Source organism: Oryctolagus cuniculus, chromosome 6, assembly GCF_051225735.1.
Source record: "Oryctolagus cuniculus isolate XC-2025 breed Fujian yellow rabbit chromosome 6, ASM5122573v1, whole genome shotgun sequence".
Lineage (NCBI taxonomy): Eukaryota > Metazoa > Chordata > Mammalia > Lagomorpha > Leporidae > Oryctolagus > Oryctolagus cuniculus.
In genome coordinates, this window is record NC_142872.1 from 39,958,083 (window position 1) to 39,984,551 (window position 26,469).

Sequence of the window (26,469 nt, forward strand, 5' to 3'; positions counted from 1 at the left end):
AATGTCTGATTGATGAAAGGAGACAGTTGCTTTGCTTGGTATTGATAGTGGCGCCCATTCATGAAAAAGGGTCAGCCCACAGGTCATTAAATTAAAATAGCTAAATTAGTGCTTATGGGAACCACACACTTCCTGTGCATAACGCATGGCGTGTGTACAAAAGCGTCACTGCAGGTGTGTGTAGAGAAGCATAATAATGTGTTTGCAAGGGTTTGCATTGTGCAATCAATGAACACACAGTGTGTCTGCGTGTGAGGCCTCTAGCCCCAATATGGCCAGGTGTCTGTGTGCGGGTGACAAGGTGACTCGGACGAAGACACATGCAAAATCACACAGGAAAGCAGTTTCTAAGTCGTTACTGTTTATTTGGAAAGATTTGTCAAACTCTTCACATCGTGGCGAGAGTCTGCAAGATTAATGAGAAGCAGCTTTTTCATGACATGCTTGGAGGTGAACGAGTTCTCAGCCTGTGAGATCCAACCATCCCATTGATGATGAAGTTTCTCTTGGTTAATAGATGGGGAAAGGAGGGAAGAAAAGGAGGAAGCTACTAGGAACCTTATGGCAGCCATCCAAATGTGAAGAAGCAAAAATTCACCCACTCCACTTTTTCTATTTCACAACTTTCTCCATCCCACTCTTGATTTGGGCCTTCCTGCCTGAAATGCCTCCCAGTCCCCAGAGGTCGTGCTGATCCACCCCCTAGGAAACTGATGGTCCATGACTCCCACTGTTTGAACCAACGGCCCAGGGCAGAAAGAAACTGCACTGAACAGCGGAGGGGATGGGGGGAGCTGGGCCCTGAGAGAGGTGGCATACTTCCATGGCACAGCCCTAGGAACTTCTGTCAGCCCCAGGAGACAGGACTTGCTGCTCTGGCCGGTGGACTCTGCACAGCTTCTCCCACCCCCGGTCCTCCAGTCCCAGAAACACTCTGCCAGCATCACCTGTCCATTACTTCCCTTCGCCCACCTCCAGGCCACCTGGGGAAGATCCGCGGGCAGCCAATCCCGTGAGATCAAAGTAACACAAAGTCTGATTTGGTGAGCACTCACTGCAAGCAGAATAACAGGGGAAAGTCTCAGGATGCAATGCGTGTTCAAGGCAGCCTGAGCACATGAGTTTCCACTCAGGCCAGTAAGACAGCGGCCACACCGCCAGGAGGAAATGAGCATGCGAATGGGTGAGCGAGGCCTTGGCAGTCAAGGTACAGCTAGAAGGTGGTGATGGGGTTACAATTTCCGTTTTTAGCACCGTTAATGTGTTCATTTAACTCTATGTTAGCACCTTGTCCCCAGGCAGAACAACAAACCATCCAAACATTTTAAACATGAGGGGAACAGGGAGGGGAGATCAAAGAGAGAGAATCCGGCTCTGCAGGAGCAGGCGTGGATCTAGATCACGAGATCCTTGTCGATATCCTCTGCAAAGCAAGAAAAGACAACAGAGTTAGAAACAGGCGCCGCATCAGTGAAGAGGCACTTCCCAAGGAGTAAGGGGCGTCCCACTGGTCCCCATGGGCAGGGGCCGGCGACCAGCCGCAGGTCACCTAGGACAGCGGTGACTGATGACGGAGGAGCCTTGGCCTCCCTGCCCCTGGCCTGTCCCGAGGGGCAAGTGATACATCCTGTTTCCTCTCCGTGGACCTGCCAGTTCCCAAAATAGTGCTTGGCACAGTGAGTGCTGGTGTTTGAGGAAGGGGAAGAAAAAGAGATGGACAGATGGCTAGTGAAGGATCAGGACAACACCCGACAGGGAGAGCAGACAGGAGTCAGAGACAGGCAGAGAGGAACAATAGAGAGAAAGAGAGAGGCCGACCCAGAGCCCTGGTGCACACTCACTCTCCTTGATGCCGAAGCAGCCAGCCCACTCCTCCAGGGCGATGTACTTGTCGTTGTCCAAGTCACAGTTCTCGAAGAAGCGGGTGGTGCAGTGCTCCATGGGGATGAGTGGTGCACGCAGTGGGGCCAGCTCGGTGTGGGACAGGTACCTGCAGGGAGGAAGCGGGCAGGCCTGAGCACGAGGAAGCCACATTCCCCAGCAAGGCCAGTGAGCCTGCCTTATGGCATAGGAGGAAAAGCTGTGTGATGCCGGGATGCTGGTCAGGCCCACAGCACCGCCGAGGACCCACTCTGCCCCATGCTGAGCCCAGTCTCCCTTTCCATCACAGTCAGGGAGGAGTGGCCCTACCTCTAAGGGTGCTCCCTGTCCTGAGTCCTTACGGACTTAATAACCAAGGTCTCTTGGTGCATTTAATTCACTCCTAATTTGCCGAGAATTGGCCCAAAGACTTAAAATATCTAGCATTTGTTAATGGTGCATCAAAATCAGGTATGAAACCACACTGGACAAATATTTATAAGCTGCAAATGCCTAGGAAAGGGTCTGGGGATGGCACTGACTTCTGGGGAGGGAATGGGGAGGGCCTGAGATTGGCAGTGAGGCTCAAGGGGCTCCCTAACCTGTGCCCAGAGCTCTGCTGCTTTTGTGTATCACGTCTGCAAGCGAGGCCCTTCCAACTTCCCGCCCCGTCCTCCCTGCTCCTTGTTCCCTAGATCCTTCAGCTAGTTATCCCTGCAACATTCTTCCCTTCTCACCCTCAGGCCTCCTGGCCCCACCCAACTCAGGAAAGGAATCACACTGGGTTTCAGTGGGAAGAAACTCTCTCTCCCCTTCACTGTGCCAGTGGGGAGACTGAGGCCAGGGAGGGGCAGGGATGCAGCCAGGCCACCTACAGCTCTGAGGCAAGAGGAGGAGGGGGCGGTGGCCCCTTAGCCCAGGCTGAAGTGCTTCCCCACATGCGCAGTTCTTGCAGCCACGGCTGGAAGCTTCCCCCCAGGCCCCTCTGCTACAAAGGGGTCCAGTTGCTCAGCCTGAGCTCCAGATGTTCCCTGTAACTTTCCCCCTCCCTGTCACTGTGAGTGACTCAGTTGGATCCCAGCCACGGCAAGAGTCTGGGAGAGAAGCAGCAGGGAGCTTCCCAGAACCCAGGAGACCTCAGCCACTCAAGATAGCCAGCAGCGTGGGTAGGCTCCAGGCACGTGGGCTGGACACCCAGCAAGCAGTGAGCGTCCCAGAAGCTCCCCTGGCACAGCATGGCTCCCCAGGCACAAGAGCAGGCAGCCTCTCCTTTCCCTTCTGATCTGCTCTCACAGTGGAAAGAAATTGGGGCAGGAGGAGGTCCTGGGAAGGTACAGGGGACACCTTACAGCACCACTCCCACCACCACCAGGGAAGCCCCAGACATGTGGGGTCTGTGATCAGCTCTGAGAACAGCTCTGTCCCCTGCTAGAATTGTGCAGGGCCCACAGCAAGCTCTCAGTAAGCATCGGTCACTGCTTGGCTGCCCGCTTACCCTGCGATGCAGCTGCATGGTTCTTCCTAACTCACTAAGCCAAGGGGCAAGGGGCTGGCTCTGTGGACAGGACTGACTAGGAATGTTTTAGGAATTTCCAGGACCAGTTGGGTCCTGGTGGGGCTGGGCCTCAGGAGAGGGCCTGGACACTGCTCCCAGTGTTGCACTGAGAGGGATAGCATGCAGGCATACTGCCCCCAACCTGGCCCGGCCACCCCATGGAGTCCCGTCCTCCAGCCCAGCTCACTTTCCCTGTACAACTGGGTGTCCAAACCCAGCTGATTGCCACCTCAGGGATGAAAAAGCATCTCTTGGCTTTCTTCCTCCAGATCAGCAACCTCTCTCAGATTCCTGTTCCTTCTGCCTGAACCCCCAGGCCCACTCTGGGTCCTGGACTGGGGGCAGCAGAGGCTGCTGAAAGCTGTTACACCCACCGGCCTTGACCCATGACTGTCCACTCCGGGGCCCTGAGGCGCAGAGGGATCTTACCCGTCAATGGGGTGCTGGTCCAGCTGGCCGAATTGCCAGTGCACGGGGAAGATGTACATGTTGTAGTTCTTCTCGAAGTCTCGGGCCAGCAGCTCCACAGGGTGGTCTCCAGCCTCCAGGCGCTTCTCATTCTCATGGATCTTCTTCACCTGTGGGAGCAGAGACACTGGGTGACCAAGGGGCCGGGGCACACTGTCCAGGCCAGCTGGGACAAGAGCAGGCTGAGACCAGTCAAGACCAAAAAGCTCACAGAGGGAAGGAAGTGAGTGGTATGGATGGGAACCAGCATCTCATTCACAAAAGTGGAGGCCAGGGATGGCCTTAGAGATTCTCCAGAGTGCCGCCCACGTCAGAATCACCTGGAGGCCTGCTGAAAAGCAGTGTCCTGGGCCTCACCACATAGACACACTCCTTCAGGAGGCCTAAGGTGGGGCCAAGGCATCTACATTTTATCAGCACCTTGGGGTGCTTGATATGCCCAGTAAAGTTTAAGATCTGCAGATAAAGCAGGGTTGTTTGTGTCCCTTTTGTTTAATACTGGGTTAAAGGACCTGAGCAGGTGTGTATTACCGGACTCCTCGAGCCTTTAACATGTTAATGTGCACTGGGAGCTCCCAGGGCAGCAGGAGGCGGGTGTGTACGGGAGCCCAGGGCACAGAGATCTTCCAGGGTAGGGTGTGAGCTTGCAGCGGTACATGGCTCTCCAGCAGCCGGGGCCGGCAGGGCCAGGCTGGCGTCCTGGGGCAGGCTGGATGCAGACCACTTACTCGCAGCTTCTGCTTCTCCGTCAGAAGGTTGTTGCCCTCATCCCTCTCGTACAGGGTGACCAGGACGTTCTTGAGCCAGTCCCGCATGCGAAGGGGGAATTCGGACAGCTCAGAGTCCAGGCAGGGGGGGATGTCTAGGGTCCAAAACACAGGTGGTCAGCACAGACCCTGACTCTCCCTGCCAGGGGGCTGACTGCTCTCCCCATCCCATGCCCGACTCCCACGGCCACATCAATCGGTGACTGTGGCACAGTGACTCCACCCTCCAGGCCAGAGCTTCCTTACTGGACAATAAATAAAGGAGACTGTGTGGGGAGACGAGAGAACACTGTGCAAATGGAAAGGCACTTCTGCTGCGTCCTCAGCCTTGATCCGCTCCACGCTGAGGGGCATGGCTCAGCCCTGAGGCTCCTGCACCTCTCTGGGTGGACCCTGAGGGGATCCTAGCAGGGGCTGCGCCTGCGCTGGTGCCATCGATCAGTGACAGATGCTTGAAGCTGTGAGCCTGAGGAGTAACAGGTGTCCACAGGCCCAGCTTTGCAAGGATGGGGATGGAGGAATCAGGGCTGCTTCGCCACCAGAACTTTCTTAGATGTAGCGACTAGACCCTGGTCTTTGGAATTTACAATCTCAGAATACCAGACTGGGAGATTTCATCCAGGTCCAGCCCTCTGATTTGACTCAGAGGTCAGCATGGAGAGAAGCGATCTGTTCAAGGCCACATTATCTGAGCCACAGCCCAGTGTGGTTGCCTGGGAGCTCAGCCTGTTCCTCCCTCATCCCTGGGCCTAGAGAAAGCACCCTCTGTGGGCTGGGACCACTGCCTTCCTGACCCTCCGCTGGGGAGTGGAAGGGAACATCTGGGATAGAAACACTGCAAGTTAGGGAGAACTGGCAGCAGGCCTGGGGGACAGCAAAGCTTCCTGGGAACATTCTTAACCTCACGGCCCGAGAATGTGCTAGCACCCTTTCCTCCCGCTGCCCTCCTCCCATAGTGTCTGCTTTCTCCTTTCACGCCCTGGGCCCCATCACTGGGAGAGCAGGCATGACCACAAGGAGAACTTTATTTCTAGTCCCTCTGCCCCACTCTGTACACCTGCACACCTGGGCAGGTGATGGCTCCTCTCAGTGCCAGAATGGACCAGACCCCCTGAGTATGGATGTTGTCTTGGCGGGGGCTTGGGTGTCTTGAAGGATAGGGAGGGTGCTAAGTCCCTGAGGCTTACTTATAGCTGGGACCACTCACAGAAGACCAGACAGCATCCCAGCATCCTTTTGCCAAACACCTGCCTCCCAGGAGGCCAGGTGAGGGCAGGTAGGAATGTAATGGAGTGAATGAGTCTGAATATGACAACTCTGAGCAGTAGGGCCCAAGGGGAACTGACAGGCATGCCTTATCCCAGAGCACTGGTATCCAAACATTGTTAAAATACTTTGTAAGACTGTGTCAGGCATCATTTTTGGTTCACATCATTGCAGCAGGAATGATTCAGGTCAGCCTTCCAGAAGGACTGCCTCATCCGAGAGGTGCGGTTGGAAGCTACTGAGTGCTTCCGCAGTTGCTCAGTCCTTGCCCTGAGAGGAACCTGCCCTCAGACAATCATCTAACTCCATAAATGGGAACTCCAGGAGGCTCTAAAAGGAGAAGAGCTTTACTCAAGGCCACACAACATGGGGTCGGCAGAGCCTGCGCCGGTTCCAGTACAGAGCGCTCTCTGGGACAGGAGTCTGGAAGGGCCCAGGAGCACTCACATTTGCAAGGCCCAATGTAGTCCAGGTGGAGTTTGTGGCCCTTCTTGGTGCCCTCCAGGGTGCACTTTGTGGCAAAGAAGTGGCAGGAGGAGTCGAAGGTCTTGTTGTCATTGCTGCAAACCTGTTGGCAAAGCACAGAGCATCCCCTCCTCATTCCCGAAGCCCGTGGCTGGCTTCCCTGTCCTCGCCCATTTCAGTGTCGGGGACACAAGGGACCAAGAAAGCAGTGTGATTAGCCCAAAGTCACACAGTGAATCAGTGGCGTTGCAACAGGGACCCATTTGGGGGGCTCCCAGGTGTATGTCCAGACCATGCTGAGACTCACGGACGGTCTCCAACAGAGGCACAACTGAGACAGGGCTGAGATATGGGAACCTAGAAGATACTGGAAGGATGAGTGAAAGATGGGGGCCAGGAAAAGACAAGTGTGTGCAAAGAGGAGCAAACAGAGCAGGCTGGGGACTGCTGTCCCTGGAGAGTCTGCTCACAAGGTTGGCCCTTGGCTGGCAGACAGCTGGTTACTTGCACTGTTGGAAAGCGTTCCCCGCCTGACAGGGAGGCTCACTGTGCCCAGACAGCTTGTACGCTGTGGTTTCAATTGGACATCCGCTTTCTTCCCAGGAGTCTGGAATCTTGGTACATGATAAGCACAGGGTGCCTGTGGGACAGACTCCCACTAAACTGCAGGAGCTGTCTCTGATGGGCTTCCCAGGGCAGCAGCATCACTCACATGTGGCTGCCTTTCTGTAGGTAGGGTAAGAATGTGCTCTAAGGGACCCCTCACGGAGGCGCCCGAGCTTTCTCCCTGTGACCTCGCTTCCTATCCTTAATCTGTCACTGTAGCAGGACCGTGGCTGTGAAGTCTTCTGACTCCTCCTGGTACACCTCTGAGCGTGCGAGTAGCCAGACAGAGATGCTGAGGGCTCAGTGGGGGCGGTGGCAGTGAGAGCTGTGTCGGAGGGGAGCCTTAGTGAACATCCTGCATGTAGGCTCTTAGTGTTGTCACATGTCACTGCAGAGGGGCACCTGCTGGGCCTTGGAGACCAATGCGAGGTGTGATAGGGGAGGAGAGATGAGAGGGAGAGATAAAGTATGCTGTCGTAGGGAGAGACAAAGATGGAGAAGCCAGCTAGGGTGTTATGCAAATAGCGCTGGTACCAGATTTACTGCTGTGAGCTACACTGTGGCTGGCAAGAGTGGGTGGTCAAAATCCAGGTGCCAGGAGGGAGTGGAGGATGGATGAATGGGTCCTATTGGAGATAAAATGGATGGACTTGAGAGATTTTTAAACAGCAGCACTTACTGGGTACTTTATATGGAGCAGGCAGTATCTGGCAGATCGCCGTAGGAGCCCTAGTAGTTAACAACTATTTTCATCCCCTCTTTAAACAGGAGAAAACTAAGATCCAAAAAGGTTTAGTAACTGAGCTAAGATCTCACAGCTAACAAGGGATGAGACGAGGTTTGGAGCCAACCTTTGGTCTGACCCACATTTTGGACCCTATGCCTGGTGTAGCTGCACCCAAGTAGAGAGGTTCCCTGTCTCAGTCCTTGTTGGTTGATGGTTTCTGGTCTGAGATTGTGGAGTCTGGCACAGAGATTGCAACCAGATGGTGCCAAGGAAATTCCTGCTGGTTCTTGGCGAGATCCAGTGCCAGGCAGGGCCGTCTCTGACCCTCTCCCCTGCCCAGCTGTGACCAGACCGAATGAGGGGACTTGGGGACTGGCAGCTGCCCGGGTGGACCACCACATCACGGGTTTGTGGGGAGACACTCTGCATTCTGAGCTTACCTTCTCAAACTCGCCCACGGGGGCAGGGCAGCTGGTGGGGTCCTGGCACACGCACATGGGGGTGTTGTTCTCATCCAGCTCACACACCTTGCCGTGTTTGCAGTGGTGGTTCTGGCAGGGGTCTGGCAGGGTGCGAGGGCACAGGATTAGCCGCACGTGGGGCTTGCGTGTTCACCCCAAGCACATCCCAACCGTGCTCTGAGCACATGAAGCTTGGCTGTGGCCCCTGATCCGGGCTTTGGGTGGTCCCGAGTCTGCCCTGCTCTTCCCTGGGCCTAGCACTCGCCATTTAGGGGAGCAGCTGATCCTCTCTGGGAACTGAGTTTCCATCTGAGGTCAAGTCAGGCACCTCTGTGGAGCTGGCGGCTCAGTCTGGGACGCAGAACACCTGGCACCGTGTGACTCCCCGAGGGCTGACGCTGCCACTGTGCTCCCAGCTCAGCTGAACAACCATAGGGAGCCATTTCTGGACTCTAGAATGGGCCTTCTGGGAAGCCTTGGAAAGTTGTCAAGGAGCCAGGAAGCTGTGAGGCCCAACCAGACAGCCTTAAGGGGCCGTAAAGGAAGAGGGAGCAGAGCATGGAGGCGCACACAGACAATGGAGCCCAGCTGTATCTGGTAAACACCGGATGGGGTGGGCGTGGAGGGAAGGAACATGACTCAGCAGACACCCCTCTGCTCCAACTAAAACGCAGTGCCCAGCTGGGTGCAGGCGCCCGCTCATCACCGCCTCGGGATGCGCCTTTCCCCCATCATGCTCACCTCTGGGCATTTTAATCCCCCCGGAGGGGGTGCCTGCTCTGCCCAGCACCAGGCCAGGACCTCTCTGCTTTGTCTTGTCTTGCTGCTGACAGCCCTCGGCAAGACTCTACTCCCCCAGGAAGGGGAGGAAGCTGTAGCTCCGAGGAGCAAGGCAAGCTATCACGGAGAAGCCTAGCTTCGAGCTTCCCAGGCCCACGCCTGGGTGGGAATGCCCCAGAACGGGTGCTGGCGCCTGCCTCTGCCTCTGGCACCAGCTCCCCGGGGAGCAGGCCGTGGGCTCTGCCACTCTTCACTTCCTTGAGGAATAAGCTGTGCGTGAAATGTCCTGATCTCTACCCTCAGACCTGCTGTTTCACAGGGCCTGTGCTGAGAGAGAGGTCGGGGCATCCCGTGCGCAGGAGTGACCAGTGACCTCGGCGGGAAGGTGGACTCCCACTTTGCAATCCGGGCAGAGAGCTGTGAGGGAAGGAGGCCACTTCCAGGAGGGGACCTTCCCTTCCTGCCACTCAGCACGGATGGCCTGGCTACAAATACATGGGCCCCAGCCTCCAGGGCACTGAGTGCCACAGTGGATCCCCAGCCTTTAAATCAAAGCCATTCTCCTCCACAACACACTGGGAACCCCACCCCTCCCTCACTTCCTTGGGCAGGAGCCTCCCAGGGGCTCAGGCCCAGCCCCAGGCAGCCACGCCACAGGAAAAGGACCTACTTTCGGCCACTACTTCCTCTTCGGTTTCCTCAACTTCTTCAAATTCTCCTACCTCCACCTGCACGGGGTTGGCTCCCACAGGTACCTGGGAAGGAGGGAAAAGAATGAATCAAACACTGCCCCACCACAGGCCTGGGAGAAGGAGGTGGAGACCAGAGGGGCACTTGCCTGAACTTCGGGGGTGGTGAAGACCAGCTGGAAAGGTGGGCTGGGCCCAGGGCACAGGGAGCACCCACACCAGGGGTTTAGTCTCATAATGATTATTTGTCAGTGTATTGATACATTCCTAATTAGCCATATCACATGTTTTATAGCGCCCTGGGAGTCCACTGAGTGCCCCAGGGGACACCACGGCTGGATGTCAGAGCACGAAGGGAAGGTAGAAGGTGCAGCCTCCACCCATGGCAGCTGCACCTGAGCAGCTCCCCCTTCATCTGCTTTCCACGTGGGGGACCGTGGGCTCCACGGACGGTCTGGGCCGAGTTCAGGAGTGTGTCTGGATTTGGGGAGTACTCAGCGATCGCTCCTGTGCTGTGTGTGAGCACAGGACGGGAACAGATGCCCCATGGCGGCATGCAGAACCTGCGGTCCCCAGCAGCGCTTCCGAGGGAGCAGATGTGGGCAGACGTACCTCAGCCACCTCGGCCACCTCAGCCACGGTCTCCTCTACCACCTCTGTCTCATCAGGCAGGGCTTCCTGCTGCTGCGAGCAAGAGAAAGTGGGGTTCAGAGGGGTCAGGGCCAAGGCCGGGAACACAGCTGGGGGTGCTCGGAGAGCAGCTCACTGGAGATACCCAAGGCTGTGCCTCAGCAAATGCCTTGGCATGGGGGACGGGGCAAAGGAGAAGTCACGGCAAGTGGGAGCAGCGTGCCCGTTATGTACTTTTCATCCAAGGTGTCTAAGAATTAGCCAGGAAAAGCGCTTCTGATGCTCCGAGTTCCTCTAAGGCAGGAAACACACTGATCCAGACCAGCTCCCCCATTTTACAGATGGGGACCCCGACACCAGAGGGGTCACACACCGTGATGCCCTTACGTTCCCCACCATGTGATCTTACTGTTGGGCAATTCCTTCTTGGATTTCAACTTACAGGAGGAAGGCGGGAGACAACATCTAACGCTGAGGTCCCTGGCTGGCTGGAGCTGCTGCTAAGATGAATGCCTACCTTTGCCAAAACCTACCAATCAGGATCGCCAGTGCCTCCTGCCCTCCCACCTCTGCGGAAGAGAGTCCTGGGTTGACAGACACTGCTCTGTTTGCCTGCCCCCCATTTCTTCCTCCTGCTCTTGACTGAGCTCTGGATAACCTGGACTTCTGCAAAGGACTATGTCAGTCAATGAATGCCCCACCCTCCCCAGGCCAAGAAGCAGGCGGATGACCCAAGTTCAACCAAAATGGCTCTTGCTGACTTTTTAAATTCTCCTTGGCACATTCTGTCAAGATGTGAAAGCTGCCGGAACTGAGGCTTTCCGTTGGCAATGTCTCGGAGACTGTCCGTTGGCTCTGCCACCCAGAGCCGGGGCTGCCCTTTCCAACCCTCCCCAAGCCCTCTGAGCTGTAATCCACCCTGTATCTCTCCCCACACCACCACTCCAGGGAGCATCCTCCCAGCCAGCATCCTTCTTGCCCTCATGGAATTCTGCCTCTGACAATGAGGTCACTTCCTTCAAAAGCCACCCTGGTCCATTTCTAGGAAGCTGCCACTGCTGAGTTCATCTTCACCTACCAGGAGCTCTCTCTTCCCTGGAATCTCCACTTACTGCACTTCATCTCAGTTCTTCTCCTGAACTTGTTGGCTTAAGAAAAATTCTTTTTAAAAAATAAGAACTAATTTGGGGTGGAGAAGTCCTACCCCATCTGAGCACCTGAGGCTGGGGGTAGGAGGTACAACTGAGAAGATCCAGTGCTTCGGTACTTACAGGGGCTGCTAAGGCCCTCCCAGCCAGGCAAACGAGAAAGAAGATCCAGGCCTTCATGGTGCTGGGAACCTGCGGGAGGGAGAGAGAGAGAGAGAGGTCAGCGGGCGGGAGGTTTCCTGACGGCGTTCCCGCTGCACTCCTGTGATCTGCGAGATCCTTTCCGGTGGCATCTGTTACATGGTGGAAAAGACACGGGAGGCAGTTGGTTCCCTTGAACTCCTGTGATCCAGAAAGCCTGAGTTGGGTGCTGAGCAGTCTCCTGACATCTCTCTAACACATCTCTCGCTTTTTTAACAAAGAGAAAGCAGGCCTCTGGCTCAGCGCCTCTGACAGGAAACCGTATCCTGCCAGAATGCAAGGAAGTTGTTTAGTTTCCTCTCTGTTTATTTTTATAGCTTCCTTCTACTTATGACAAAGGTCCAGAGTTTTCCATTTATTGTTATGCTATAAGATCCCCTTTCTCAATGTATTTATTTACATTTTATAGAAGTTAATTAATAATCTGGACTAATTTGTCAAGTTTAGGCCACACCAAACTAGATCATCTTCAAGGGCCCTCGAATGCCTGGTGTTCGAAGATTGTTTTTCCCCCTACACTTCAAGCTCTTCTTCCTCCTCCCTACCCCTTCTGCAATGGGAGAAGCTAATAGGCAGCAACCTCCTGCCAGTGTGACACAACGAGATCCACCTCCTGAAACAAACAGCAGTAGTCTTGCAGTGTGGCCTGTGCACACCTGAGGATGGTCACGTTTTTCTCCAGCAGGGACAACACTTTTCTGGACCCTCTAGGGAAACTGCCCAGATGCTTCCTTCATTATGCTGCAGAAGGGGTGTGTCAGCTGAGGTCTAGAGAACTCCTCTGCCTTGGCCACATGAAAACCTTGTTTCCTGCATGTTGGGCTGTATTCTCTAGACTCTCATGATTATAAGGGGTCTTGGAGCAGACTCTTCTCTGATGCCAAGCCTAAGAGAGAATCTGTGGTGGAGACATTTTCCTTCTTGCACTAACTAAATGGCCTTCCACGTCCAAATGGCTTTAGACAGTTCCTCCCTTATATCCTGTTCCAAATATGCCTCCCTTATACCTGTCCCAGCCAGTCCCATCGCCTCTTCTGTAGTCACACAGAATAAACCTACTCCCTCTGCCTCTTGAGTTGTCCCAAAACTCTCATATCAGGCTCATCATCCCTAGTTGTTCCCAAGATTTCTCAGCTGACCAAGCATGGTGGTGGAAGGTACCCCAGGAAAAAACACTCATGTTCGAATCCAGTGCCAGGGCTTGTTCTACCTCAGTACTGTCTTGCTGTATAAGTCCTTCATCCTGTTGGGAATCTGACTGCCCATCCATCAACCGAGAAAGTTAGACTAGGTAAACTGCGACCTTAAAAATACTCTGGAAATGTCACAGGCACATGCTGGCCTTGGCATTTCACAGTTCCTTGGGTGCTGCCCATCTTCACTTGGGTTATAATATTTAGAGACACAAAATCTTACCCCTCATTTCATGAAGTCTGCATGAAACAAAACTAACAGGAATTTAAAGGAATTGACCTTGGGGTTTGGCACTGCTTCATGATAACCCCAACTCCCAGAGGAGTCCAGTATTCCCTTTCCAGGCAGTTTCTGGAATATTCCTCCCCTACACACAGTTGCTCACTTGTTCCCCCAGACATAAGTGGAAAAAAAATCTTCTTCCTTGCTTCCCCTTTTGGAAGACACAAGTAAAACAGCTCCTGCATGTGGCTTTGGACGAATGCAACAGGAGGGAAAACATCAACAAAGGCCTTGTCTGAGACTAAAGTTGAAAGGTCGAAGTGAGAGTGGCAGCTAGAACAGAGTCACCCCATCTGGGCAGTAATGCCAGCGAGGCCACGTCCTTGGGGGAGAGCCCGGCTAGGAGTGGAGATGTGAAAAGCTTCACAGTTAGACAGCCAAGAGGATTGACAGTTCCTGAGCCCACGTCCCTCACCTGAGCAGACTCCCATTCCCGCCATGACCAGGGAAGGGTTTTGCTGCTTGAGTCTTCCATCTGGCCTGCCTCGCCGTCTTCCTGCTGCACACCCACCCTGTCTGCCATCCCATCCCTGGCTCCAAGTCTGGTATTGCTTCATGGTTTCCAAAGCATTCTCTCATGCACACTGACCCTCTAGAGCTTTCTGACCACACTGGGATGTAGGCAGACAGGCGTGGAAGGGTCCGAGTCCCGCTTCCCTGAGGAGGAGCATTCAGGTCCACCCCAAATGGACAAGCCTCCCTTCTCAAGGACTTGGGGTGAGCCTAACAGGGACGGAGCTCAGACACTGGGGTGTGGTGGGAGAGAAACGCAGAGAGGAAGACCATTAAAAACAGAACACAAGTCCTTGGCCGAGAGTGGTTTTCCAAATTTGGGCAATGTTACATAACAGAACCCTTTCCTCCAGACGAGGGGATGCAGGGAAAGGAAGCAGCTGGGCTAATCTGGATGCACAGCCATCCTCCCTGAGTAACCCATGAGGAACCTCTCCGCGGTTCTCTAAAACACCCCTGACCAAAGAGGCCGGTGTCCATTGTGCAAAGCTTGCACGGTGCGACCACCACTGCAGAGGGCCAGAACAGGGAGGTGCAGCATTCAGACGCAGTAGCTGTGATCCTCCGGAACCAGACGTGCACCAGCGCCTGGATCGAAGTGGCCAGCACTGAATGAGAACCCCCTCCTTTGCAACTTTCTATGACAATGCATATGGTTCCCCTTCCCAGAGTGTGTTCATAGTCAAGCGTCCCATCAGAGCTTCCAGGCATGTCTCTCCACCTAAGAGCGCAGATGAGAAAACTGAGACTTAGACGGAGGTAGGATCTGCCCACAGCTAATAGCCCCAGGGCACAAGTGGCAGGACCGGGGTGAGGCCCCATGGGGCTCCCTCCACCACTGGCAAGTTCTCTATGTCAGCACATGCTATTTTACTATTTCGCTTGGCAGCCACTCCCTCCCGAGGTGGTCACCTGAGTGCAGCCCAGTTGGGCTGTGAACTGCCCAAGGTGTTGGAAGGAAAACTGCTCTGGGCCATGGGAGGAAGAGGAGGTGTATTTCCCTTGGCGGGGTGGCCACCAAACACAGACACCCCTCACCCTTACCCCCACCTCACCACTGCCGCCTCCTGTTCCGTACTTTGAGTCCTTTCCTTTTGCCTTTATTTGCTCTGGAGATGGCTGAAAACCCGTCCCTGGCTGCCAGCAGGACCCGAAGCTGAGGTCACTTCTCTTTCTTTGGAAAGACTGTGGGGATGGAAAAGTACAGCCAGCCCCCAGTTCATCTCCCACAGAACATACAGGGCCACCTTCGGGCTCGCCCTGGACACTGAAAGCCACCGAATGTCAGAACTGGGGGAAATCTCAGAATTCTATAATTTCAGATTGTGGTTCTTGGAATCACTGATGCTTAGAATGTGAAACACAGAATCTGAGCTGGAATCACTGGCCCTGATGGGAATGAAAGAGTTTACGGAGCAATACAACTCAATAGAACTTTCTGAGCTCATAAAAATACTCTATATCTGCATTGTCTAATATGGCCACTGCTGTCCAGATGTGGTTATGAACACTTGGAGTGTTGCCAATGCAAATGAAGGACTGAATTTTAAGTTGTGGTTCAACTTAATGAATTTAAGTGTTAAATAAATAGCTACATGTGATTAGTGGCTTCCATAGTTCTCAGAGTGTCATAAGCTTTTGCAGAGGTTTGCAGGAAAAAGATAAGCTCATGGGCTCTGGAGCCAGCTTGTATAGGTTCAAATGCCACCTCTACCACTTACCAATTGTGGGACCTTCAGAAACCAACTTTACCTCTCTGGGCCTCAACTGTCTCCTCCTCTGTAAAATGGGAGGAATAGCACACCTACCTTGCAAGGTGATCTATACAAGACAATACAGATAAAAAGGTAACCAATGTTTGGGAGAACTTCTTCAAATCCAGGGGTCCTGGACTCTCCATCCCCCTCAAGAATCCAGGGCAAGAACCCCGGCTCTTTGTCTGTAGGCCTAGGGAGGAAGGAGTGTTGGAGGGGAACAAAGGAGATATTGCTCCTGTTGGTTTAAGAGACGCCAGCACAGCCTCCAGAGGACATGGTGACAAAGGCCAGGCCCCAGGCCAGCCTCTTAGCTGGGCTGCTGACGCAAGCCAAGCAGCTCATTCCCACCATTTGGCTTGGAAACAAGGGTTCCAAAAACACATGTTGGTGGTAAACAAGCCCAAAGAGAGGGAAACAAGTCCGAGGCTAATAAAGGAAGCTGTGAGCCAGGCCCTCCGGGGAGCCGGGCCCCAGGAGGAGGGAGAATGGACTCCAGAGAGGTGGGGGCCAAGCCAGGCCAGTTCTGCTGCTCCAACCTGGGGAGGTCTCTGCTCTCCAGACCTGACCTACGCAGCCCGTCTGTACAAGAGGAGGTTGTTTGAGATGAGTACAGCCCAAAATTATGTAAGCCAGAGAATCCTTTCTTCCAGAAAATTCTTCTCCAGAGGTCCAAAAGTCAAATAGCTGAAACCTTCTAGCATTTGCTGAAACATGTGAAAAGGTTATTGTCCTTTAATCAATAGGCAAGAAGTAAAAAAGCTAAAGCAGGCAATAGGGAGTGGAGTTGGGGGCTGAGGGCTCACACACTCTGATGCCCCCCTGGGACACCTGGGTGCATCTCTAGGTTCTTCCAGGAACACAGATTGAACCTCTTGGCCAAGGTGCTCCCTACGCCCCCTTTCGGCTCTGACGCTTTCAGTCACCTCTGCCGACTGGAGCAGCACCCGTCCCAACTTAGCCTTTGACTTCCTGATCCTGCTTCTAAAGTTCTTGCTGGAAGGGAAGAGGCCAAGGAAAATGTTTAGGGTGTCATGGGTGCTAAACCCTGGGAATGGAGAGTTTCTGGGGCAGCTCAGAGGTGGCTCTGGGGTTCGCAGCTGGAATCAGCCGGACTGAGTCCATCATCACGTCTAAGATGCCACGTTTCACTGTGGCTAACGGAGGCTTGGGTGCGGCCTCACGTTTCCTCCTTGGCTCCCTCTAGAGGGACCGCTGCTGAATCATAGGTGACCACAAATGGAGGGGATGAGAAATAGCATCAAAGTATCCAGGCTGTCACAAGTGGAGAGGCCTGAGAGGTCCCACAGGGAGCAAATATATGGCATTATATTCCTGCAGTGGCCCTCTCTCGCGTGCAGTAGACATAATTAATCGATCAATTGGTCTTTTCTCACATGATGCCTGGAGTGGCATTAGGATCCTGACCACAGTTCTGATAGCCACTACCGAGGGACTGGTGTTGTCAGGCTGTGTGAAATATCTTTGCCATGTCTTTCATTTTAGAGAGAGAGAAACTGAGTCTTAGAGAAAAGAATTCTCTCAAGGTCATACAGCAAGCTGATATCTGAGCCAAACTTCCAGCTGCTCAGGAACCTCCAAATGTTTATCACACTTCACGTTTTTCACCCAATCAATCTGAAATCTTAAAGCCATGAGAAACACAAGATGACCCAGAGGAACTTCCCAGTAAGAGTTAATACCAAGTTTCTGAAGGAACCTAGCTCTGGAGAGAACTGGTATCTCTGATCATATTTTTCTTACCGAAAGCAAGCTCTGTGGCCTTGCAGGCGAGGGCTGAGTTGATTTCCTACCTAAGACATCACCTGGCTGAGAAGGGCGCTATTTTTCTAAATAATTCTGTCAAGTCCCTATTTGCTGACCTCGTCCCTGCGTTCCAGGTCAGGGTTAGGAAGAAAGGAGGAACCAGGTTCTGTTTTAAGGAGAAAGGATAGTTTCATTAACTCCCAGAGCTGGCTGAAAGCTCAGCACTAGCCTTCCCTTCTCTCCCTTTGAGAAGAGGTTAGGGATGGAGCCAGTGGGAAACAGTTAAGTCCCCACCTATTAGCCATTTGGAGCTGGGCCTTTGGTTCTAACGCTAAAGCCATGTGGGCTAGGATAGGTCATTACAGACCCACACAGGGGAGAGAGAAAGTGCTGCCTGTCACTTATTTTTCATAGTGAATAATATAGAATAATGTTAATTATTCACAGGGCTTATTGCCCATAGAGGAAGGTACATAAGCTCCAAGAAGGCAAGGTCTGCATGGTTCCAAACTTCTGGAAGTTTGTCTCAGACTCCAATTTGCTGGGCAACCTCAAGTGAGTAATTTTCCCCTCCTGGGCCTTAATCTCCCTCTCTCTAAAATATAGAAGTAGTCAGGTGGTATACATGTGTTACATATCTCTCCTTGTCATGATCCATATTATGTCTGTGCACATCCATGTATGGCTGCAAATAGCAGTGTGTGTCTGCACACCTGATGGTGTGTCTGCGTAAGTTCCATGTGGCCTTGAGGGCCTCTTCATGCAACTGTTGGTGTATCTGTGTGTTCCTGTCTGCTTCAGTGTAACAGGTCGAAGGTCAGAGTTTTCACTTACCTCAAATGTGCGCCTAGCACTTACATACATGTGCCAGTCAAAGGCCACCAGGGAGACGGATGTGAGTGCATGGTTTTCTGTGCACTCAGGTATGGGGACACTTACTTTTAACTGTGCTTTGAGTGTCTGCTGGTGCAATCAGTGTTCGTGCTCTTCCTCCCTGTGAGTTTGTGTCTTTCCCTGTTTATCACCGCATACCCATCTATCCACCTTATAATCTCAAAAGCCAAATATCCTACTGTTTACCTCACATCCTCAGTTCTCTGCTTCCTCCATCTTCCTTTCTGTTTATAACTTAGGTTCAGCAAGGGAAGTGGCTCTTGTGAGTAGCGAGCCCCAGCCCTGTTACTGGTTGACAAGTCTGCCAATGATAAAGATTTTAGAATGACCATTACACAACCTAAAATCCCCTGGTCCCTGCGCTCTTGTTTCCTAGCTTAGGTTCCCCCACTTAACAGACTGGGAAACTGAGGCCCAGATAGGGGGAAGTATCTTTCCCCATGAAACACACTTGGAGTTAGAACTCAGGTCTGCTCACGCCCTCAGCCAGTGCTCTTTCTACACTGGAGGACACAACACTCTTGGGACATAAACAAGAAGGTTTCCATATAAAATGTATTTAAACAATCTTATTTTTAAAATCTGCCTGTTAGCACTTCTAGCAAAGGGAATTTCTGAACAAACCCTGAGCTGATGGAGCTGCCAGAGAGGAGCTGGGACTGATCCCACCCCATCTATGAAGGGAATATCCCTGGACCCCATCCCACTGCACCCACAGGAACCCACAGGGAGCGCTGCTGTCCTTGCTCTTGAACCAAGGAGGAAATGGGGGCTCGGCAGGAGAAGGGATGAGTTCAAGGTCCAATAGCGCAGCTAGAACTAGAATCCAGGTCTTCAGACACCCAGCCCAGGAATCTTCCTGCAGCCTACCACTTCTCTGGGGCCCTAGGGGATCAGAGAGGCAGGGCCTAGGGTTTGCTATGATCCTTGTATTTTGGGCTGGGGTAGGGCAGGGGACAAGCAAACCTAGCCTGAAGTTCTGAGTGATCCCATTTCAGCATCCCCTCCCAGCTAGCAATCAGAGACCCTGGAAAAAAAAAAGGTTACCGTGGCAACTCGCATTCCTCGGAGAGTGAGTCACGGGGCGTCACAGGCAGAGAAGAGCCTTTTGGTGGGTGGGACTTGGAGAAAGTTTCTAAAGTGATTCCTTCTCCAGACAACCCCCTCGGCCCCTCCTCCCCCTCTCGGCACCAGGCTTTGTCGATGTGGCAGCTGATGGTTTCCAGTTAACTCTCTCTTTCCCAGTCTCCCACTGTAAAGTGGCCCAGCCTCCTGTAATACGGGTGTGCTTCCCGTCCCCACTTCCTCCTTGGCCACGTAGGGGATCCTGCATCCACATGAGAAAATCTGAAGGCTGAAAACTGTCAACGCCATTCTCTTTGTCTCTGTCTCTCTCTTACACACACACACACACACACACACACGCACACCGTGCCTACAATTTTAAGGGGCCTGCTGATGCCTTGAAGCCCACTAAAAGGCCAGTCCATGGATCCCAGGTAAGAGACTTCCTTGGAAAGTCTGACGGGCCACATGGTACCCCAAATGCCCTCAAGCCCAGCCCTCTTCCTTCACAGACAGGGAAGCGAAGTGCAGGGGAGACACTTACCCAAGATCACGCCTAAAAAGTGTGCCCAAGGCCTGCAGTCCTGCTCCTGATCTGAGGCTTAGAAATGCAACCCTCCTGCGTTACTGGCGAGAACACTTTCCCTGCCACCACACACTGTGCTCTCCTGAGGACCAGCCGCTCTCTGCCCCGGTTGGCCAGCCTCAGCCCAGCACCCATCTTGGCGCCTGTCAGGACACTCAGAGTCCACTCAACAACTGGCCGGGAGGTGGAGAAAGGTGGGGGCTGGGTTGAAGAAGCCCCAACAGCCTGAGCCGCTGGACACCAGTCCCGTGTAGGGGTCCAGCATGAGATGGGCACCCCTTCCCCACTTTTCGACACCTCCTGGCCATACCCTCTGGTCTGTTACATCCCCTACCTAGGCTGGATGTGGATATCTGTGCTCCTTAGATCTAGATCATCAAGGGCTCCTGCTGGCGAGTTCCTGTGTGGCCCATCCTGGAACCCAGGGTGGGAGCAATGCCTGACCCAAAATGGGCTGTGCCTGGTGCCTGTGTCATAGGGGGTGGGCAGTGGGGGGGGGTGGTTCTGGAGGCAGACAGGGGCCTTGCTGGGGGTGCTGATGGAAGGTAAGGCCTCCCAATTTGCCTCGCAGACACAAATCTACCCTCTGTGCCACGAATCTACCCTCTGTGCCAAGTCCCGTATGGAAAACAGAGCACACACCCCGCCCCCCTCCCTGACCAAGACCAAGTCTAGGAGTTTCTTTTCCTGGGACCTGGGGCAAGGCAAATGCCTGTGGCAGCTGTGACGGGACCAGATTCCCAGGAAAAGAGGTGGCAGCCACATTTGCAAAAGGGGCAAAAAGCCAGACACAGTGAGAAATGTGAGAGAGAGAGCGGGAGAGAAACCCTCCCCCAGAGACACCATGAGATTGTTTCCTGCAAACCTAAAAGGGAGCCCCCATGCCTCTGTGAGTCCGTCTCGGAAAAGCAACAGGCAGACGGAGCGTGATGGAGCCCACAGGAGACTCGCGTCCCCAGACGGCGGCCCCTCCCTTGCACACAAGCCGGAGCTGTGACCTGGGAGTCGGGGTGGAAGAGGAAAGGGCAGGCCGGGCAGGGTCGTGTACCTCAGTGGCAGGCAGGCAGCAGGCAGAGCTCTCCGGGCAGTCTGAAGATCTGCAGGAATGTGGAGAGGTTTAGAGACGGCAACAGGAAGCCACTCAGAGCGAGGGGCTGGGTCTCTCTCCCCTCCACCCTGTCCCTCCTCCTCCTCTGTCTCCTCCTTCCCCTCACTCCCCCACTCCCCCGCCTTCTCCGCACAACCAAAGCTGTCTCTGATTTCTTTCTCCATCTCCTCGCACTAGGCTGTCCTAACCAAACACCCGATCCTGTTCTGGGGCTGCCGCCTAAACAGACTCCCCGAGTGCCAGGGCTGGAAGGGCCGGCACGAATCACTGAGAACAGCCTCCTCCTTGTGTGAGGGAAGACCCAGGGCCCCCAGGCAGGACGAGGCCCTTCCGATCTTTCCAAGATTCCACACGAGTATTAGGCAATGCTGAGAAAGACACAGCAATTCAAGGCCGCTGTGATTTTGACAAAGGCAAGGCCAGGACTTGCCTCTGTACACAAAACAGTGGAAGCATCATCTTTGATGATTTGGGGTTTTACTTAAACAAAAGAAAACTGAAACCACTCTAACTCTGCTTGCTGCACCGAGAGAGGCAAGACTGAGTAGGCTTCCCGCTGGGAGACCTGTGTCCTCAGAATAGAACAGATAAGGCGATTGATGACATGGATCATAATCATGGCAGCAACAATAGTCAGGACTTACTGAGGACCTTCTGTCTTCACAGCAAAGCCCAAGGTGACAGAGGGTCGAAGCGAGAGGGGCAGTGACTTGCCTAGGACGGCCTGGCTGACTGGCTAACTGTCTTCTAAGCAGGCTGACTGCACGTTTTAGCTCACTCCTACAGCATGCGAGCTGCTCAGAGGAACAGGTCTTGGCTGGATACTTGTCACATGCCCTCCCTCTGGGAGGTACAAGAATACCTTGCCCTGTCCTCAAGGAGCTGGGTTTTGCTGAAAGCCCATTCCTTATTGCACAAGTGAGCGGTACAGGCTCTAAGGCTTATCCCAGGGATGCAGATTGGCAGAGGCTTCCTGGAAGAGGTGGACCTTCAACCATGGGTTGGGGTTGAACAAAATGGAAAGAGATGAAGCAGGAAACATTGTTACGCTAAACTGCTACACTGTAGCCCTCACCCACCCAGACGCTGGTGCTGTCCTTGCCTCCTACTGCTTCATGTCCACTTTGCTCTGTCTGCACTGGCATCCTTTCAGGTTCTCATCTACCCCAAGCTGGCCCCACCCTAGGATCTCTGCACTTGCTCTCACCTCTTCCAGAGACATTCTTTCGTCTGATTTTCCTGTGCCTGGACCTTTCTCATCCTTCAGGTCTCTGTTCCAATGTCACCTCCTCAGAGACGCTGTCCCTGACCACTCTCAACCTAACCTGTCCCCTCACCTCCCTCAGGCACAGTTCATCACCTTACGTTGTTTCATTTCTTTTCCAGCACTTTTCTCCCCTGCTGGACAGACGCTCCAAGAGAACAGCGACTTCATGTGCTGTGTTGAATGGTGACCCTGCAAAGTTGGCTCTCAATGGACGCTTTTTCAATAAGTGAATGAACTTCCATTTGCCATTCTGAATGAAGAAGGGGGCTATCTTTTGCTAGGGCTCCAGTCTAGAACAGTCTAGAACAATGCCCACCACTAGTCTTCATGAGATCATCAAATGTAGAAGTTGGTGCAGGGGCTGGCACCGTGGTGCAAGTAGGTTAATCCTCCATCTGCGGGCGCCGGCATCCCACATGGGCGCCGGTTCTAGTCCTGGCTGCTCCTCTCTGCTATGGCCTGGGATAGTAGTAGAAAATGGCCCAAGTGCTTGGGCCTCTACACCCACGTGGAAGACCAGGAAAAGGCACCTGGCTCCTGGCTTTGGATCAGCACAGCTCCAGCCGTTGCGGCCATTTGGGGAGTGAACCTACGAACGAAGACTTTTCTCTCTCTCTCCTGCTCACTCTCTGTAACTCTACCTCTCAAATAAATAAATAAACTCTTAAAAAAAAAAAAAAAAAGAGGTCGGTGAGCTTTTCTGCAGAAAGGATTCATAGCTTCCTCCAGGTTCCCATAAGGAGCTATCAGGAATTCAAGAATGAACTTCTGCTCTAGATGACCCCCAAGGCCTCTTTCTGGGCCCAAAGCCAAGAACTGTTGGCCTCTGTTGAATACAGGGTGTGGTGGATGCCCCAGATATCTGCTTTGCCATCTGGGCAGATGTATGCTTTTATAGAATTGGTTGCTATAGCTCCCAGGCATCGTAGAGACTAAAATTAACTGGAGCTTTGTGTTTTTCTTCCCAAACTAAGTTGATGACTCTGATGAGGATGGGCCAATGGAACTATTCCCAGTCTTTGGCTAGAGTTCTCATGAGGCCTTTGCGTGAGGAATTGGTGAGCAGGTTGGGGCTGGGTTGAAGCTCTGGCACAGAGATGCCTCTGGGGGCCACTCTCAGGCCTCTGTGGAGACCCCTGAGCCAGGAACCCTCAGATTAGAACATTTGAGAGGTTCTCACTGGAACAAGAGCACACTGGAAGAGCAGGAGCCTCTGATGCAAGGATGACTCTTACCTAGAAAGGAGACCTCTAGGACCAAGGCTGGGGTTCCTGCCACCACGAAGGGCTTTACAGGAAGGGAGCAAAGTGCAATGCGGCCAGGCATGATAGAGCCGGGTGCGAGTCCCCTCTCTGTCACTGAGTCACTGAGTAACTGGAAGCTCATCGCAGCTCCTGCCGAGCTACACTTTTTTTTTTTTTATCTGTAAAACAGACTGTACTGAAGAACAGCAGTAAGAAGAATGCGTGTTTATTAAACACCTACTATGTGCCAAGTACTGAGCTAAGCTCTCTGCACAGATTTCTTCGGAGATCACTTGTAAAGCAGGGATTATTATTACCCCCATTGTATTTGTCAGTTTTTCATCAGTATAATGTAATACCGAAATCAAGCTATCTATGAAAGAAGGAGGTTTATTTTGGGTCATGATTTTGAAGGTTCACAGTCCAAGACTGGGCAGGCCCTCAGCGGTTTAGCTTCATTCAGGTGCTGGCACTCTTGCTGGAAACCCCGAGGCAGCCCAGAGCATCACATGGCGAGAAGGAACTGGACACCTGTGTATGTCTGTGTGGCTTCTTATAAAGCCAGCAGGATGGGGCCTGTGCTGTGGCACAGTGGGTAAAACTACTGCCTGCAATGATGCCATCCCTTAGGAGCACCAGTTTGAGCCCCAGCTGCTCTACCTCCTTGCTAATGTGCCTGTGAAGGCAGTGGAAGGTGCCTGAAGAACCTGAGCCCCTCCCACCCGTGTGGGAGAACCAGATGTAGTTCTAGGCTCCTGGCTCCATTGCAGCCACTGGGGGGTTAACCAGCCATTGGAAGAGCTTTCTCCCCTCAACCCCTCTCTTTATCTAATTTTGCCTTTCAAACAAATAAATAAATCTTTAAATAAATAAAGTCACTAAGATTTAATCATGGGGCTCCATCCTAGCAGCCCAACCCAATAAAATCACCCCCTCCAAGTCCCACAGTCCCACTTTTAAACAGCTTCATTAGATAAGTTTCCACTTTCTTAGTACCATTAACATAAGATGTTGGCAACAAAACCCTTAACACGTGGGCCTTAAGGGGACATTCAGCATCCAAGTTAACATCCAAAATCATGGCACCCATCGTATAGACGTGGGAAATAAAGTTCAGATCAATAGCCTGCCCAAGCTTCTTCACGATATACATAGCAAATTAGGATTCAAACCCAGGTTTAAGGGATATCAGAGCACAGGTGTTTGACCAGATCCTCCACCCCTCCCCGCACCCTGACATTTGTGGACTCCAGACCACACAGCCACTGACTCTTGGCCACACCCTCCAGGATGTTGCTGACCTCTCACTAGGCTGGCTCAGCTTTTCATCTTCAAAATGAGGAGTCAATGCACCGGGGTCCCTGCTGGTTCCTTACCACCCTCTCCAGACATTCTCCATCTGGGCTTTGGAGGTTGCACCCACTGTACTCCGATCCTGCCCTTCCTAACTAGCATCCCAGCCAGTCTTAGAACTCAGAGGGACCTCACTAGCCCACTGCCTTGGCAACACCCACATGTGCAAGACAGCCAGGCCCCTTCACACTCCAGAACCCCAGCTGCCTCATGCATTCAGTTAATCGTGGCTGTACCTTCTACCAGGCACTGCAAATACAGCAACTGGTAGGACAGGCAAAGACTCTGCCTTTGTACTCTGTGCATTCTAATAACTGGAGGCTGGCAGTGAGCTAGTTTCATGTTGTGAGGACTTCCGTGGATTGAAATATACTGAATGTAATGAGAAAGCAAGAGAGGGCTACTTTAGGTGGAGTAGTCAGGGCAGGCCTCTTGGAGGAGGAAAAGTGGGAAGAAAAGATGAACAATGAGTGGGGAAGACCAGCTGGAGGAACAGTTTCCCAGGCAAGGGGAGACGAAAGTGCCAAGACCCTGAGGCAGGGAGAGCTTTGCTTTTTCAGTAACTGAAAATGCAACAAGCATTACCCTTTGGAGAAGAAACCCTTGCTCCACCTCTTCCGCTACTCCCTTTAGGCCATTCCAAAAGACCTCAACATCTATAATCTCAGCAAGTGACTGAGCAGTGAGAGTTCAGGATATGGATCAGAACCCATAGTGTAGACATGGAGAAATGACGGATTAGAACCCACAGTGTAGACATGGAGAAATGGAGGCCTCCATCACCAGTGGAGCTGCAGTGCAAAGCCCAGTCTCCCAGCTCCTGGCTCAGAGCCAGGTTCTGAAGCCCACCAAGAACCTGCTTGTCTTTCTGCTCAGTAAGTCCACAGTCTCTGTCACTGGACCACCTGATAAACAATCTCTAGGAGGTGGACTGGGGCCAGACAAGCAACCAGTGCGCCTGCATGTGAGCCGGGATACGTGGATGGGGAGTAAGAGGTTCTGTTTCATTGACTTTGGCAAGGAGGAGAACAACCAAGCAGAAAGTTAAATGAATACAGACAAGGCCAAGAAACATCTAATGCCATGTATCAGAAACATTAGGATTTCAGTGGTTCAGATCTCCAGGCCCTAGCACCTGATAGGATATTTCAGGTTCAAAAAAACCAGAAAATAAATTTCACTTGTGGGAACTTGTGGGTCCAAGGGGGAGCAGGCCTCACTGGAGCAGTTGGGAAGAGAGACATAATATTCAATGATCTTGAGCAGACACTGGGCAAAATGCCGTAGGTTCATTAGCTCATTTAAACGTCACAACACTTAGATAGTATATTTGTGTCCTGTGACTATAATAAGCTGTCACAAACTTGCTGACTTAAAAACAGCACACATTTGCCATCTTACAGTTCTGGAGACCAAAGTCTTAAGATCAGAGTGCCATAGGGCTTTGCCCTTCTGTAGGCTCAGAGAATAATCTGTTTTCTGGCCTTTTTCAGCTCCCAGAGGTCACCTGCATTCCCCGGATGCCGGCTCCTTCCCCATTCTCTGAGTGCATCCCTCCCATACTTTTCCTCTCTGGGATACATCCTATTAGGACTCATGGTTCCACTGGATCCAACAGGATAATCCAGGATAATCCTCCCTTCTCAAAGTCCCTAACTTAACCAGAAAAGACTCTTTTGCCACATCAGGTAACGTATTGACAGGCTCTAGGGTTTAGGACATGGAAATCTTCAGGGGAGAGGGCATTCTTTTGCCTACCATGGGGAAGTGTAACTCCCATTGTAATTTCCACGATGAGGAGAGAAATGCTCAGGGGACT

General features: G+C 52.8%; 1 protein-coding gene and 1 long non-coding RNA gene across 11 annotated transcripts in view; one reads left to right on the top strand and one right to left on the bottom strand.

Moving 5' to 3' along the window:
* Positions 1-340: 340 nt before the first annotated feature.
* The window catches only part of SPARC (secreted protein acidic and cysteine rich), a 31,844-nt gene continuing 5,715 nt past the window's right edge, over positions 341-26,469 (bottom strand). Inside the window, exons 1-11 of one of the 10 annotated variants that reach the window (XM_070076342.2) lie at positions 20,013-20,101; positions 19,075-19,148; positions 11,546-11,614; positions 10,257-10,328; positions 9,626-9,710; positions 8,155-8,276; positions 6,364-6,484; positions 4,612-4,745; positions 3,845-3,993; positions 1,842-1,990; positions 341-1,423 (exon numbers count right to left, since the gene is read on the bottom strand). In XM_070076342.2, coding sequence (XP_069932443.1) covers positions 1,395-1,423; positions 1,842-1,990; positions 3,845-3,993; positions 4,612-4,745; positions 6,364-6,484; positions 8,155-8,276; positions 9,626-9,710; positions 10,257-10,328; positions 11,546-11,614; positions 19,075-19,089 — 945 coding nt within the window. In that variant the 5' untranslated portion in view covers positions 19,090-19,148; positions 20,013-20,101 and the 3' untranslated portion in view covers positions 341-1,394. Of the gene's footprint in view, positions 1,424-1,841; positions 1,991-3,844; positions 3,994-4,611; positions 4,746-6,363; positions 6,485-8,154; positions 8,277-9,625; positions 9,711-10,256; positions 10,329-11,545; positions 11,615-19,074; positions 19,309-19,636; positions 20,125-20,726; positions 20,788-26,469 lie in introns of those variants that run through there. The other 9 variants (XM_008255285.5, XM_017341204.4, XM_089334966.1 and 6 more) reach the window with 9 other exon arrangements.
* LOC138850196 (uncharacterized) lies at positions 19,227-22,736 on the top strand. Its single transcript, XR_011389834.2, has 2 exons — positions 19,227-19,526; positions 22,173-22,736. It is a non-coding gene; the product is annotated as an uncharacterized LOC138850196 (long non-coding RNA).